A 17,656-nucleotide genomic window follows, 5' to 3' on the forward strand; every position below is an offset into this window, starting at 1 on the left:
GGGTGGGGCATAGTGGTTTGGAAACCTGTTGGGAACAGTCAGTATTTTTCAGTTCTATTTGGTGATGCTAGTGGCACAGAAATCGCACACTTCACATTTCATTAAGTACGTTATTTCTTTTCAGACATTATTCAGACTTTTGACCCGTCACTCAGTTATTTAGAAAAATGTAATAGTGTAATAAAACATTATTCTCAATAAAATACTGTAATCCTTGGGTAGTGTACACTGTAAAAAAAAATCCCAGTAAAATTTACGGTAAAAAACCTGCAGCTGTGGTTGCCAGAACTTTACTGTAACAAATACAGTATCAACGTAAAAAAAAATCTGTTAAATTTATGGTAAAATAACATATTTCATTAACTGATATAATGTTAATTTACCAACCTAATGAAGTACTAATATCTGTTTTGTACCTTTTATAATACACTGACAGTCACCAAACACAGTGGTGATAAGAGTCACATGATGAATCAAAGTTCATCACAAGCAGATTTTCCACAAGCTGAGAAGGACAATACTAACATATAGAAGGTGCACACAGTGTCATTCACACACACACTAAACACCATCATGTAATATGCATGAAATTTTAAAAATGCAATAAACATTAATTTAACAACATTAGATGTAACATAAAACCCTAATGTACATAACTGATTAGAAAAAAAATGAGAAAAACTAAGAAGAAACAGAGTTATTTCAACGAAAATATATCAAATGTGAAGTGTCACGCAGGGAATTTTGGGAATGTCAATTTACGTTTTTTCACTGTAAATTTTACAATGAAAAACCCTGAACTGTGAATTTAACGGTATTTTACCGTAAAATTACATTAAATGCTTACATTAAAACATTAAATGCTTTTCTGTAGCTCAGTGGTTAGAGCATGGCACTAACAATGCCAAGGTCATGGGTTCGATCCCAGGGATTGCACATACTCAGATACAAATGTATAGTATAATGCAATGTAAGTCGCTTTGGATAAAAGCGTCTGCCAAATGCGTAAATGTAAATGTACCGTTAGATCTATTACAGTTATTCACCGTATATAGTACAAAAACTTTCTGTAAACCAATTAACAGTTTTTCACCGCAGCATTTTTACAGTCTTTTACTGTTAAAATCACGGTCATTTTTTTTACAGTGTATTTACAGTTTTTCTTTTACAATCACTAGGACACATTTCTCAATACTTAAGTCACTTTTTTCAAAACTCGTTACAAACTGAACATAACAGCAGTCTATGTGAGCTATGTGGATAATTTATTTGACTAGACTACATCTTTCAAATTACTTGAATTCTTTTCTCACTAAGACACAACCTAGGCCAATTTGCACATTTGCATACCTTTTTCAAAACAATCCAAAACTAAATGGCATCACAACATATAATAAAATATAATATAATCCCCTGGTTTCACAGACAAGGCTTAAGCTAGTCCCAGACTAAAATGTATGTTTGAGCTGTTTTAACTGACATAAACCTTTACTGACATATCTTAAATGTCATTGCCATTGTTTTGTTTCAAGATGCACACCAGTAATGTTAGTTTTTTCTAGTGTATGTTTATAAAAGCTACTTAAATATCCTAATTGAACTAAGACCCAATCCTGGCTTTCCGTGTATGAAACCGAGCCCATATCATATCATCATAGTATATATATATATATATATATATATATATATGTATATGTGTGTGTGTGTGTGTGTGTGTGTAAGTCAAACCAAAATTTATTCAGGCACCTTGAACATTTCATTCATTATACAGTTTATTCACTATAGTTTAAAAAAAAATAGTAATAAAATATGACAAGATCTCAGAGTTAAACTGTGTCAGAAAAAAATAATCTTAATTATGTCAGATAACACTTAAGCAAAACATGGTCAGGTCAAAGTGTCTGAATAATTTTTGGTTCCAAATTATCAATTTTACTGGTAGTCCACTGTGACGAATTTTTGGGTATAATATGTCACAGTTTACTTTATTTTGCTATCCTCTCTTACATAAATGAACTATAGTGTCCTGCACCCACTAGTACAAATATATCAAAAATGAGTTGATTTGAGACATGTATGAAGAGTTTTTGGTAACTTTGGTGCATTTTGAATGTCAAAGTAACTCTTGTGCCAAGCTGAAAGTTGGTTAAGAGAACTGTGTGAAGAGTTTTGAAAAAAGTGACCTTAGTATTCATAAATGTGTCCAACACTATAATGTGTAAACATGATGATTATAAATCCATCCCGACTTTGTGTATACCATTTCAGGTAATAATTTGCTAGCTCACAGCTTAGTAGTTAACCTAATTCGTAATCAGTGTTGCCAGACGTACGATAATAATCGTATTTGTACGATAATTTTGATGATGTACGATCAATAATGAAAAAAAATCCCATAATGTGCGATAATTTCAGAATTTTGTGACACTTCAAATGTTGGTTGTTATAATCGGCTTATACTCGTTGATCTAGCTCTGGATCCTGTACGTCATGATTGTAAGGAGAACGTGAACGTTGTTAGGCACATCTTCCATCTCATCTCATGTTACGTCTTCTCAGCCAATCATCGTGGAGAATGATAGAATGATAGAATGACTCTCTCTCGAGCACAAGTTAACGTTCCTGCTTCAGCGCTTTTAGGTCGTACACTAATTTTCTTCCAAATACGATAATTTTGAGCTTCTGGTACAATGCATGGACATTTCCAATCTGGCAACACTGTTCGTAATGCCAATAATAGTAATGAAGGGCACCTGGACCTGGCCTCAGTCTCTGTATCATGACCACCCAGAGTCTGACCCAAAATCAGAATCCCTTTAATTCATTCTGATGGGACTGAACCCTGAAAAGAACTGAATCCAGGACAAGGCTGCTGCTCTGAATTGACTTTTAAATGGCTCCTGGTGGAGTTTTACCTGCTTGTTTGACTCTTTCCACTCTTTTGACAGGTGTTTGAGGGCCGCGGCTGCAGTGAAAAGCCAGTGTGAGGGCTGGTGAAACAGTGGGCTGACATGCCCGGGAGCAGTGCCAGGGCACTGTTGGTGCTGCCCGTTTGGGCTCATGCTGTACAAGCTGTGTGAGTGTGGCCCAACTGGCTGCTGGGAATGCCTCAGCGACAGCCCTGGACTACTGTAGCAGCATCTACATGAACACACTGCTCTTGGCACAGAGCGAAAGAAACCAGATGCTCTCCCTTCCAGCCGGGAATGTAGGAAAATCTGCTTGCATGGAGATTGATTAGTTTACAGAATATTTTGAAAGACGTATAATAAATGTAATATTTGTGTGATTTTTGATTTCTTTTATTCCACAAAAACTAAATTTGTGTTTTAAAGATATTGAAAATATCTTAGGATGTTAAATTAATTTGAAAGTGTCCATTACCTATAATATAGTAGGCTACAGAGCGTTTCACATGCATGTATACATTTAGATTTGTATATGTATCTTTTGTTTGTTTGACCAGGTCTTCCCTCAAAATAGAATTAATGACTTGCTACCCAGTGTCTTAATTGTAAGACAAATGACCATGTGGCACTATGCTAATTGATTGAAGACAGGAATTCAGTTGGGCTAATTGAATGGCACAGGAAAAAAATCATTCAATCTAAAGTGTGTTGTGTTCCTTGAAAACTCACCGAAGGTTAATTAGTTTTACCTTTGAATCAATAAAATCAATGTGAAAGAAAATCCAACCTTGTAACCTTGGTTATGTTTCTATTCACATGATGCAACTCAAATTGGCAATATTTTTTTATTTTTTTTGGGGTGGCGTGATCCAGCGTTTGGTATGATAGAATGTTTCAAACAGAATGTGTGCAGAATCCTTGACTGTTTACTTTCAGCACAAAGCAACAAAAAATAAGGTGAATTTTTTTTTTTTTTTTTCCCCCAATGTAGGGCGCTCACCCTCAAACCAGACACTGAAACATCAGAAAATTGGTAGCAATTTCAAACATTCCTTATTTGCTCTGAACCCAGCATCCAGCTGCTAGCATGCAGCCTGCTGAGTGCAGAGGAGATAAACCAGTGTCACAAAGTTAATTGCATTACTTAAAACTGTTGGCCTGGCGTTATCAGCTGGATGAGCAAATTTATGATGGATAAGGTCTTTGGACATAATTCCAACATGGTTGGTGTGATAGTAATATATTTCTTTGATTTTTCTCCCCTGTACACAAAGAAAGACATGCCGTCTTGCTATCATAATTTTATAGAATAATAAAAAAACAAACAAACAAAAAAACAATGAAATCAGTAAGTGTGCATTTTAGAAAAAAAAAGGTGCTGCTGCCACCTATTGTTCTATTGTTGCACCCAGCTCCAAAATAATTACATTTATGGATTTTTTTTTTTTAGTGCAATATTAACTGTCATTGTAAATGCTTTTCTACTTCAAAGTTTTTTAAGATCTTGATCAAAATCTTAAGATTTTGCCGTTTTGAGTGCGAGTGGTCATAATAACGGAGTGATAATTAATATTATAAGTGATATTAAATATATATGACTGTACCATTGGAGAAACTGGTCAACTTAGGTTTTCTTTCCATTATTATTAGTTTTATTTATTAAGAAATCAATTGAATGCCACATCAAATTGAAACAGACTCTGGATAAGACAAGTAAAGGTTACTAGTAAAATAATTATATTCCTTTTTTTTCAAAAAGCAAACTCATGGTCCACAATATTTGGGGATGTATAGTAGGTGCATTACATTGTAAAGAATTTCTCCATAAAAAGTAAAAATAGGTTACTTCTAGTAAAAATAGGTTACAAAATCATGTATGCTTCATAATAACCCAATCACATCATCGCCATTGAGGTCATCAAATCATTTTTGGAATTGTACAAGTCAATACCATAAAAATAAATAAGTAGTAGCATACCATAAACGGAATACTACCTGTTGCAAAATTGTCTGTGACCTCTCAAATAAAACAGCAATTTTTTTTTAATTATTGTAAACTCCTAAAATAACTCACTCTGAAATTAAAATTTAATCAAAAACACATTGAAGATTAGTTGACAGGATGCCAGTTCATTAAGCGATATGCTGTTTCCTCCACTGACAACAGTCTTTTGTTTCCTTTCCAGTGTACTATTGCATTACTCCTTTTTTGGGTTAACCTTGGAGACTCCCCCATGGGGAGGGGCTCTGGTTATACTCTAAGTGGCTGCCATGGCAACCTAACCATCTGAACAGTAACATCATTCAGAAAAATTGCAATCAACACACTCTATACAGTCAGATAGTTGAAGTCTAATTGGGCTGTAGCTACTAGACAAACACTGCCCTTTTTAAGACCACCTTGTCTGGAGAGGCCGGCTTGCCAAGAGCTTGTGTATAATCCCTCTTCCCAATGAGCGTCTCCTGTCGCGCCTCCAGATTGTCAGGATTCCCACTGAGCTCCCGTGTGCTGCACCCCTGGTCTTATGTGGGACATGTGGGATCATGCTATGGGTGGCTGTGGCCTGTGTGGTCATCGATAGATGGAAAATTCATGAATCCGATGAATGTAAAAAATATTCCGTTTTCAAATATTCAGTGTTGGGGAAAGTTACTTTTAAAAGTAATGCATTACAATATTGCGTTGCTCCATAAAAAAGAAACTAATTGCATTACTTTTTACTTTTCATAAAAAGTAACTGCGTTAAGTTACTTTTGCGTTACTTTTTCTCATCTGGGCTGGGCTTGCTTGTTTGTTTTTTAATAGCAAGATCTATTTTTGGCAAATGTTAAGGCCCTTTCTCAACAAAAGTGAAATGAATAAGCCTTAGGATGAAGGAAATGCATATTTACACCTGTACAGTAGAGGGCGCCACTCACACAAACCTTTCAGCTGTGCTGCCGTTCTGGATTAAAGAAGAATAGGATCCAGGAGAAGGAAGTTCAACACTCTTATTTCTAAATATAATATAAAGTAATTTTTGCTTATTAGAATTGTTGTAATAGATCATTGAAGGTCAGCAGAAAAACATTGATTAAAAAAGTGAGATTAAATGCATATACCCCCCGGTTTCACAGACAGGCCTCAAGCCTAGAACACATCAAGCTGACGCTGACGAACTAGTAGCAACGAAAGCAGACTGCGGGGTTGGCTCACATCGGCAGCGTCTGGGACCAAAGTTGCCCTGACACACCAAACCGATGCTCAACACCCGACGGCCAAGTAGCACGTCCGTTCTGCACCTGCGTTAGAAGAAATGCCTTTCTGTAGCAGCAGGTGGCAGTAGCTGAACAGCCAATCAGAATGATCAGACGGCCCGACTGACCGACGAGCTCCGACGCCGATTCAACATGTCGAATCGGTCGAAAAAAAGACGACAAGGACCAACTTCAGCCCACCTTGGTGTGTTCCGGGCTTTAAGCTAGTCCTAGACTAAAATGCATGTTTGAACTGTTTTAACTGAAAGCAACTACTAACACGTCTTAAAATATGTCAGTGCCTTTGTTTTGTCTTAAGATGCACACCAGTAATGTTTCTTTCTAGTGAACAAAAGATATAAGAATACCCTAATTCACCTAAGGCCTAATCCTGGTTTAGGCTAAACCCTGTCTGTGAAACTATAATTTAATATAGTTAATTATTACAGGTTTGCATAAAATTCTGAGATTTATTGTTTTTATTCATTTTGAGGAATACTGAATGTTTTGTGCAAGTGAGATGAGTAAAAACATGTTCCCATTTAGTCTAGAACTACAATAACCATCATGTTGACACAGCGCACGGAACACCTCTGCACTTTATTTCTCTCAACATGAGGACAGGAGAGTTGTCAGTCAATAAATGTAAAAAAGTAACTCAGATATTTTGTTGTAAATTGAAAAAAAGTAATGCATTACCTTACTACAAACCGATTCCAAAAAAGTTGGGACACTGTACAAATTGTGAATAAAAAAAGAATGCAATGATGTGGAAGTTTCAAATTTCAATATTTTATTCAGAATACAACATAGATTACATATCAAATGTTGAAACTGAGAAAATGTATCATTTTAAGGGAAAAATAAGTTGATTTTAAATTTCATGGCATCAACACGTCTCAAAAAAGTTGGGACAAGGCCATGTTTACCACTGTGTGGCATCCCCTCTTCTTTTTATAACAGTCTGCAAACGTCTGGGGACTGAGGAGATAAGTTGCTCAAGTTTAGGAATAGGAATGTTGTCCCATTCTTGTCTAATACAGGCTTCTAGCTCCTCGACTGTCTTAGGTCTTCTTTGTCGCATCTTCCTCTTTATGATGCGCCAAATGTTTTCTATGGGTGAAATATCTGGACTACAGGCTGGCCATTTCAGTACCCGGATCCTTCTTCTATGCAGCCATGATGTTGTAATTGATGCAGTATGTGGTCTGGCATTGTCATGTTGGAAAATTCAAGATCTTCCCTGTAAGAGACGACGTCTGAATGGGAACATATGTTGTTCTAGAACTTGGATATACCTTTCAGCATTGATGGTGCCTTTCCAGATGTGTAAGCTGCCCATGCCACATGCACTCATGCAACCCCATACCATCAGAGATGCAGGCTTCTGAACTGAGCGATGATAACAACTTGGGTTGACCTTGTCCTCTTTAGTCCGGATGACATGGCGTCCCAGTTTTCCAAAAAGAACTTCAAATTTTGATTCGTCTGACCACAGAACAGTTTTCCACTTTGCCACAGTCCATTTTAAATGAGCCGTGGCCCAGAGAAAACGCCTGCGCTTCTGGATCATGTTTAGATATGGCTTCTTTTTTGACCTAAAGAGTTTTAGCCGGCAACGGCGAATGGCACGGTGGATTGTGTTCACCTGAGCCCATGTTGTGATTTCCATTACAGTAGCATTGCTGTATGTGATGCAGTGCCGTCTAAGGGCCTGAAGATCACGGGCATCCAGTATGGTTTTCCGGCCTTGACCCTTACGCACAGAGATTGTTCCAGATTCTCTGAATTATTGGATGATATTATGCACTGTAGATGATGATAACTTCAAACTCTGCAATTTTTCTCTGAGAAACTCCTTTCTGATATTGCTCCACTATTTTTCACCGCAGCATTGGGGGAATTGGTGATCCTCTGCCCATCTTGACTTTTGAGAGACACTGCCACTCTGAGAGGCTCTTTTTATACCCAATCATGTTGCCAATTGACTTAAGTTGCAAATTGGTCCTCCAGCTGTTCCTTATATGTACATTTCACTTTTCCGTAGCTCTCATGAAATCCAAAATGAGCCAATATTTGGCATGACATTTCAAATTGTTTCACTTTCAACATTTGATATGTTATCTATATTCTATTGTGAATAAAATATAAGTTTATGAGATTTGTAAATTATTGCATTCCTTTTTTATTCACAATTTGTACAGTGTCCCAACTTTTTTGGGATTGGGTTTGTAGTTACTTGAAAAAGTAATCTGATAACGTAACTCAAGTTACTTGTAATACATTACCCCCAACACTGCCCACACTTAATGGAAAATGTGCCTGTAGCATCACTAATGCAAAATATTAGCTGAACAGTTGAACAGTTCAATAGTATGTTTTGAGACACATCAAAATTAAGTATCACCTATAACCAATAGAGTTAACAAATGCAAATGTCTTTGAGCTCTTTTATCATGACTTATGTTTCATGGGACTCATATCCGAGTGCTTAACATTGCTAAGTGCAATGCTGTACCAGGTGAGTTACCGAGCAAATTTACTAAAAAACATACAGCCTATAGAGCTGGTTGTGATGCAAATGCCAATCAAATACTATGGTAAAAGTGTTTGAGGTTATAACATACTGTAGTAATGTGCAAAGAGCCACACAAAAAACACGTTTTTATTAATCCATAATTTGGCCCTGTAAGAATAAAGTTGTCATTTTACTGCCACATGTGTTAATTTCTTTTTTGACAGCTGATTCTAATTTGATAATCACTGATCTTACATCAAGATCTGCAAAATGAAAGTCAAGCAGTTAGTTAATCAACCCGTTGACCAGCCCTGCCTCCACACAGCAGTTCTAGGTCTTTCCGTGCCCCTGCTCTCTTTTTTTTTTCATCCCCGACCTGAACAGGGATCTCTCTTCACTTGGCTTGCTGTGGCTCCCTAACGCCCTCAAATCCAGCCATCTGACAGGGGTGAAGTGAGGGAGCCTGGGAAATATTGATGTTAAGACAACTTTGGGAGAGAATGAGAAGGTAGAAGAGAGCAAGGCGATGGAATGGAGGAAGCAGAGAGAAGGGAGGTGGAAGGGGGGTCTTCCTGCAGACAGGCACTCCTCTAAGCAGCTTTTCCTCTGGAGGCAGGGTTGTGTGAGGTCACAGAGGGATTACACTTTTGGCAAACAGGAGGGAGCTCCTCTCACTCAGGCTTTTGCAGCAGCCAAAGACTGCAACTCCCCCATGACTCGAACCCGGCTGTAATAAAGCCAAGGCCGGCTTGAACCTACAAACAAAAAAGCCAACAGCCTATCGATTGCCTGCCGCCAACTTTCACACGCTTGTGTCGAAAGGTCGGCTCGGAGTAGACAGGCTCCGAGCGAGGCTGAGTAAAAAATCCCTTTTCTGTTTCAAACTAGACACATCTTGGGTTTGAACACTACATTTTTTAAATATTAATCCCTGACCCTATTATACAATTATTCAAGAGGATTACGGTTACTCTCTGCTTTTCTGTTTTCACTCTCTCAGCTCGCTGGCAGAAATAGATACAGCCTTAAAATAAAAAATGTGATTTCTGTATTCAAGTGTCTGTATGACTAAATTAGCCAGTATCTGGCAGAGAGATACAGTGTGACCTCATCACCCTGGAGACCCACTTAATCAACTTTCCCTTTCCAGCAGAGGTCAAGCTAAGCAGAGGCTCTCGCTGGCCTCCAGCCCTGCTTTGATGTTAATTAAGATGCGATAGAACATGGAGAGGATTCATTAAAGCCAGAGTCAATCTAGTGGCACAAAGCACCAACATGGTGGACTTAAACCACCTCGAAGGTGACATCGTCCAGACTCAGACGCACATCAAACCCCATCTTGTCATTCCTTTCAGTATGGTGACCCGTGGCTCAACACGTGATTGAACGTTTGGAGTGACCTACAGGGGTGTTGAAAGCATAGCAGCACATGCCCCACCTTGGTCATAGAAGCTATTTATTGAGAGATAATGTACAGTCAGTCAGCTGGTCATTATTGTAAAATAAACAAATATGAGTTAACAAACTATTTTATCATTTTATCTGCGTATTACATTTAACACACACATTGCATTCAAGATTGGCTATACATTTTTTTTTAATAAGTTCATGTATTCCCAGGGATTCAAACCTATGACCTTGAATTATTACCGTAATGCTCTACTGTTTGAGCTACAGGAATTCAGCCTTGCAACATGTAATAATACTAAGGTAATACTTAAGTCCTCTGCGGTCATTTTCATTATAATCAATTGAGAGTGAAGATGGCGTCATTTGCGTTTGTATACTCAAAGACTATAGAAAGACTGTTCAATCCTATTAGTTATTAATGAGAGAAAATGCAAAGAGCAATATGGAGGAACACGTCCCGCCTTCTAAGTAAAGGGCCAGTCGCTAATTGATAAAGTCATCGCATCACTGCAGCTGCTTTTAGAAGCTCTGGTTTCCATAGAAACCTGAGAATCATGCTTAGGACTGCATCTATGGACTTTTGACTTTCGCTTTGGCTCGTCTAGCTTGAAAAATAAGCTTTTTTAATGCTATTTGAGCATATGAAACAACATTTATGGGACAGTTCATGTCAGATTTTGTTGCTGATTTGAAATATGTTATTTAATTGTAAATTCGCCAACCAGTTTTTGAGATTTCAGGATTCCCCTATTAAAATAGATAGGACTTGGTCTTGGATGCCCGAAATAGCTGCCCGGAGGCATTGCAAATATGGCCGCCGAGTGAACAGACTTTCCTTGAAAAAGGACTTTGGTATAGTGCAACAGACGGGTTCCGAATTTAAAAATACCATTCATTCTGCAAAAATATCTCCACAAAAACCAGAGAACTGAAGCAAGTAAATCATGCCAAAAGAACTTAGAACTTCCACACTCCCATGAAGCACTGCAAAAGACATAATCAAGCCAATCTCTCTACGCTTTCAAACTATAATATACATAAAATATGTTGTTTCTATATACACAATCAACATCTTTAAGCCAATAGCACTATAGTTTTTAATTTGGTCATGTCATTTGCAATGCTTCATGGGATTGTAGTTCTTTCCACCATTAAAGCTGTTAAGTACAAAGCATTGTACCTTTGTCTTTCTTTCCAATTTTTTACATTTTTGAAAAACTTTTTTTCTTTTTTTTTTAGTATTGTGATACACCTCATTGCTGATTGGTTTGGTTTATGGCTTAAAGGATTAGTTCACTTTCAAATTAAAATTTCCTGATAATTTAATCACCCCCACGTCATCCAAGATGTTCATGTCTTTCTTTCTTCAGTCGAAAAGAAATGAAGGTTTTTGATGAAAACATTCCAGGATTTTTCTCCATATAGTGGACTTCAATGGAGCCCAAATGGTTGAAGGTCAAAATTACCATTTCAGTGCAGCTTCAAAACGTTCTACATGATCCCAGACGAAGAATAAGCATCTTATCTAGAGAAACCATCGCTCATTTACTAAAATAATAAAAAAAAAACATTATATAAGTTTTAACAATAAATGCTCATCTTGAACTAGCTCTCTTCTTCTTGTCTATTTGAATTCCAGCAGTGTAGATGCTGCTAAGTGTATTACTGCCCTCCACAGGTCAAAGTTTGAACTAATTGTTGTATACTTGCACTAGCATATTGTATATGACAATTTAGTTCAAACTTTGACCTATGGAGGGCAGTAATACACTTAGCAGCGTCTACACTGCTGGAATTCTAATAGAGAAGAAGAAGAGAGCTAGTTCAAAATGAGCATTTATGGTTAAAACATATAAAAAAATTTTATTTTTTTTTTAGAAAATGAGTGATGATTTCTCTAGATTTCTCTTATTTCTCATCTGGGATCGCTGTAAACTGTAATTTTGACCTTCAACCGTTTGGGCTCCATTGAAGTCCACTATATGGAGAAAAATGTTTTCATCAAAAACCTTCATTTCTTTTTGACTGAAGAAAGAAAAACATGAACATCTTGGATGACATGGGGGTGAGTAAATTATCAGGAAATTTTCATTTGAAAGTGAACTGATCCTTTAACTCTTACAAACAGAATTTTTTTAAATTCCCATGGAAAAAATATTTCCTGAACCAAGGCTTCTGAAAAAGTAGGCAGGTATAGTATAGCACTCTATAAGACTCTATATCAACCTTTTACAGTTTATTATGCAGACTCTTCTTATTTGAAAGTTTTGCTATTCATTTGTCAAATGGAATTTAGACCTTAACTGAACCTCATGACAGAGTGACTCATAATTAATCAATCAAACCTCTAGCCATATTACATGGATGTAAATGAGGAAATCCATACAGACTGCCTGCCTCCACCGGCATTATGGAGCAAGCCTGAGAGGGAGAAATGCCGTCCAAGGTGCTTCATAGCTCCGGGGCTAACAGTGATGAATGGAGCCCTTAATGTCGGCAAACACTTTATCTCTGCTTCATCTGTTTTCATTAGGCAGGGCCAACCTTTGGCTTGGACGGAGCGCTCTAGCACTCCCAGGACTGCTGAAGGCAAAGTTAAGGTGGAGAGCGCTTTGCTTTTTTAGGCACAGGCAACTTCTCTTTTGGATGCCAAGGGTTAAGAGTCATGATCCTGCTGTAATCATGAATTCAGGAAGGCTTCGGGACCTAAGAGGAAGTCTAAGAGGTATCTAGGGATATTCAAATGGGATATTTATGCAATATAATCATTGTAGAAACATGGGTTGACAAGTTTATTTTTTAACTTATTTTAACCAGTGCAATACACAGCCAGAAGGAATGAGGTAGTGTGGACCAACGAGTATTTTTGTAGTTTTTTGTAGTTTTTTCACTGTGACTTACGTAAATTTCAGCCTGTCATAATTATGACTTATGACATAATTTAAGACTTTTTATCTTGTATTTACCTTTCTTATGTCATAGTTATGTCAATTTTGAATTTTTATGTTATAATTATGTTTTACCTTGCACTGATATCACTTCCTGTGTCCTCATATTTTCTGTGCCACTTTAACTACATTTAATATGTACCTGAATAAAACAATTGCAGGTTATGAAATTTGGAGACATTAAAGTAAAACATGCAATGATAAAATGGACAAGAAGACATTTAAGGTAATATGTGATGTAAGCTTTACTTTCAAATCCTGTTACATTTAGAACTGGCAATTTGAACAAAGAATGCAAAAACCAAGAAAACCGAAATACAAAACAAAATAAAAAGTACAAATGATCTAATTACCAGTTATTGTCACAAACAACCCTGTACAGCCTTAAGAATGAAGTAATAAAAAAGCTTTATACAGCACATAACAAGTTTACTGGGTGCCAAATAAGAAAGAAACAAAATGATACTTGAGCCTTATTGAGTTGTAGAGTACAGCAAGAGATAAAGCAAACAGACTGTGCAGAATAACCCGCAAAGCTAAATGCAAAACGAGTTGGTCTTTTTTTCTGACCAAAAAAAAAGGAAAAAAAAAAAAAGAGTAAGTGCTACAAACTAGAGATCAAGAGCAATTTCATGCATCTTTTGAAGTGCTAAAAAGGTAGTCAGTCTCGTTTGACGCGCAATGACGCTAAAAAAAAAAAAAAAAAAAAATGCTGCTCCTTGCGATTAGGCAAACAGAACGCCAAGTATTAAGTATTTATAAATACTGGAATTGGAACCGAGAGCGATCCCTGTTACGCTCCTCTTGCCCACACAACTTAGCATGAAAGAGCAGCAGCCATGTTCTTCTACATGATGATTACATGGTGTTCCAAGGCAGACGGACAAAAGGATGTTGCCCAATGGACATTCCATTTTAATTCATTCTATCAAAATGGGTCCTGAGGATCAGTTTCACTTCATCTCAGGCTCTCAGGCCACTCCTTGCCACCAAGTGGCACTAGAGCGTAAAAGATAATGGGTTAAGCAGGAGCTTTATTAACAAGCAAAGAAGCTCCACTTAAAATACAACATACCACTAGACTGCATGCTGGGCATTTACAAAGAAAATTAAAAGATATTATGAGAGCAAAAAATACAAGTAGGCCTATAAAATAAGGATACTGTGCGGGGCCAAGAAAGTATCTACCATCTTTTAATGGCTTTATGTCTAGCCTGCATTTCATTTATAAACTGGCCTCAAATATAGATATTTTTATCATAGAATTGGGAGGGAATAATTATCTCTTTGCAGTTCAAGGTTGACCTGCTACTTTTTTCCTTTTGAAAGTTTAAGGTCAGCTGTATCCGAAACCCTTTGTCACCTGATGCAATTTATATCTAAACAGGCCACATTTTTATCCTTGTCCATTATCTGCTATCCTTGAATGAATGAAGGTAGGAGAACATTGTACATCTATGATGGACATTCAAATTATTAATCAGATTCTGTTTGCTGGACAAAAACAGGACCAGATTTTAGTCCAAATGCAATCTATCGTCAAAGAATAAAGTATTTTAGGAACTCAAGTTTGACATGGTAAGTAGAATGGGTCTATATAGACCAATATATTGGCCAGGCTAACTGGGCAACCAATATTTGGCCATATTGAGCTTATGGGTATCAGCTGATTCGTGTTTGGTAACTAAACCAAACACATGCTAAGTTACTCTTTTAGCACCAATTAAGCTTTCTTATATTCTAAATTCTCTGTTCGGTAACTAAGCAAAAGTGCTCATCTGTTACAGTTAATCTGTTTAGAACGTGAATTAAACTGTATTTGTATCAAAAATGATCCAGAGGATAGATTTATTTGGAGCTTGCCAACATAATGGGCAGGGAATCCTGTTTTACATTTTAGAGCATTGAATACAATTGCGCTCTGATACTATGTTTAGAAAAGTGCAACTTTTACAGCACTGTGCAAAACTGCTGTTTAAAATTTAGCCTGGCCCTTTGGTGTCCAGGGGGATTTTGAACTCAGCTGTCCGCATTACACATGCCATACGATCCATCAAAATGGAGCAGCGAATCACTGCTGTTTGGCAAATACCTACAGGTTTAGAAATGTGTATTTTCAACCATTGTGGCAGACCAAAAAAAAAAAAAGGAAATTAAAAAAAAAAAATACACACACACACAAAAAAACAATTACTTAAATAGCATCGAGGCTGTCTGAAGAGGCAGGTGAACTAATTGGCATCAAGAACGTTTTCTGTTGGATGTAAGTGCTTTTGTTTAAAACGTTTCAAAAGTTTAAGTGCAATTAAAACTCAAAACACGGAGAGGGGGACACAGAATTATGGTACCATGTTTGCCCACATAAGGAAAGCCATGCTTCCACAAATCCTACTCATAATAATGGCTGCCTCCACATTGCACTTGAGAGCCATTTTCCAATGGGGTTCTCATAATAGCTTGTTAGTACAGGATATATATATTTATATATATATTTGTATTTTACATTTCAAAGGCTCTTTGAAAATAAAAGTAATAATAAAAAATAATAAAACAACCAGAAGAACAAAATTTAAGACACAGAAGGCCACCGAGATACCATTGTTTTTCCATGATCTCACTTACCACAGTCCAGCTACCTCTGTATCACTTTAACATTAACCAACATAAAGTACATTCATTCAAGTCATTTTGGAACAGTTTTTTTTTTTTTTTACACACAAAATTACAAAAAAGCTCCAAAAAGCACCATTGAATCGGCCTTTGTGACAGAATAAATGGGTCTTTCCCAAAAACCTGTCACCTCATACATCTTGTTAAACATAGGGGTGCGCATTATATACGTTAGCTATGCACAGGGCGCTTGACTGGTCACTTATATCTCATGCCAACTGGATGCGGCCAGCTATGGCACAATCTGCAGCAAACAATAGTAGGGTGAGGGATACTGAAGGGCTGCATCATGGGTTGACGACCACTGCGGTAGTGGTAATGATTGCTTTTGCCATTAGCGTGCCCTGAATGGCTTGTATTAAGAAATGCCATCAGCTGTGCCTCGCAGGTGTCATAAAGGGCCTTATGCTTGTTGCTGAGGCAAGATTAGCATTTGCCAATGGTCTCACCATTTAGCACAACCAGTCAATGCCAACAGGTGTGGGGGATAAGATAAAAGAAAAGACTACAAAACTATGTACATCTTGATAAATTAATAAGTGTGTGGTCTGAGGCTTCGCTTTGGAAACAAGACTCGAAAGATAGCTATCCGTTTCATTGGTTTTTGTCGTGCCATATACTGTATACCCCAAGATATTTCATACTGAGCCCCTAAATGACTTCAAAAAACAATTGCAACACATAGCGAACATGCTGTCGGATTCCTGACAAAATGCACAAAAAAAGCTTAGCGCCTGCAAGCTTATATATTCTTTGTCTCCTTTCGCCCAATAAAACGAATACAAAACTTGTAATAGATAAAGCACTATTATCGGATTCCAGGTCATTCACAATTTGCAGAGGAAAACAACTGTTATAAGACCTCTTAAAAAAGAGCAAGGATTGGATTGCGATAGAACAGAAAATGAAATAGCATTTCCTCTGATAAATGGATGTTTTACTATCATTACTACTTTTTAGGGCAGCATTTCAGCCTGCCTGTGGAACAGTTAGTGGCGTAGGTGACTGATGATATGGGGAAACTCCAATGAAGCAGAAGAAGAAGAAGAAGAAGAAGAAGGGACGAGGATGGTCAAATGGTCTTAGCTCTCTCTGTCAGTCCAAGGTATGCCAAGAAGGAGTGTTTAAGTGACGTGGGAGAGGGAGGTGACTGAGAGGATGAGTTGGACCAGAATGCCGAGAAGGGCGGTGAGGAGTTTGAGGGTGAGGGGCTGTGGAATGTGAAGCGCCGGGCCGTAAAGAGCGTGGTGAGGGGGATGAGGTGAGCCAGGTCACAGTTCCTGTACTGTTCCAAGTAGCGAGCCGCCAGTGTGGAGAACGTGCCGTTGGCCGAGAGGTAGCGCGCGGTTGGCGTGCTGTCTTGCTGCTTGCTGGTGATTGACAGGGCGACAGACTGCAAGGCTTGAGAGGCGGACAGATTCATGAGCGGACTGGTGCTCCCGCTGTCCCCGCTCCCGCTGCTGCTCCCACCTCGCTCCAAAAGGCCCGGGCGCGGCGTACCTGGCCGAGCCTCACCTTCCTCGGCGCTCCCCTCCCCGCCTTGGTGCTTTTTAACGTGCCGGCTGTAGACGAACGGGTGAGTGGTGGTGAACGGGCACTGGGCGCAACCGAAGGTCTGTCTCGGAGCGTGCTTGAGCCGCTTGTGGAGGTTGAGATTGTCCTTGCGTTTGCAGCTGTAGCTGCAGCGGTCGCAGTGGAAAGGCCGCTCGCCGGTGTGCACGCGCACGTGCTCGATGAGCTTGTTGGCTGTTTTGGAGAGGTAGCCGCACTGCTCGCACTTGTAGTGGTTGCCCAGGCGGTGAGCACGCGTGTGCCTTTCCAGCTCTGCCTGATTGGCCCACACGGCTTGGCAGATGCGGCAGCGATACTCCATCTTGTAGTGCGTCTTCAGGTGGCCCTCCATGGCGGCTGGCCTGTTGGTGGAGTAGATGCAGAGAGGGCACCTGGTCAAAGAGACAGGAGGA

At 38.4% G+C, this 17,656-nt stretch overlaps 1 protein-coding gene across 7 annotated transcripts in view; it reads right to left on the reverse strand.

Moving 5' to 3' along the window:
- Nucleotides 1-13,242: 13,242 nt before the first annotated feature.
- znf827 (zinc finger protein 827) overlaps nucleotides 13,243-17,656 on the reverse strand; it is an 81,139-nt gene continuing 76,725 nt past the window's right edge. For 2 of the 7 annotated variants that reach the window (XM_048196661.1, XM_048196659.1), the window contains exon 13: nucleotides 13,243-17,635. In XM_048196661.1, the coding sequence (XP_048052618.1) occupies nucleotides 16,765-17,635 (871 nt within the window). In that variant the 3' untranslated portion in view covers nucleotides 13,243-16,764. The remainder of the gene's footprint in view (nucleotides 17,636-17,656) is intronic. The other 5 variants (XM_048196660.1, XM_048196663.1, XM_048196662.1 and 2 more) reach the window with 5 other exon arrangements.

This window comes from Megalobrama amblycephala, linkage group LG7 (genome assembly GCF_018812025.1).
Source record: "Megalobrama amblycephala isolate DHTTF-2021 linkage group LG7, ASM1881202v1, whole genome shotgun sequence".
Taxonomy (NCBI): domain Eukaryota; kingdom Metazoa; phylum Chordata; class Actinopteri; order Cypriniformes; family Xenocyprididae; genus Megalobrama; species Megalobrama amblycephala.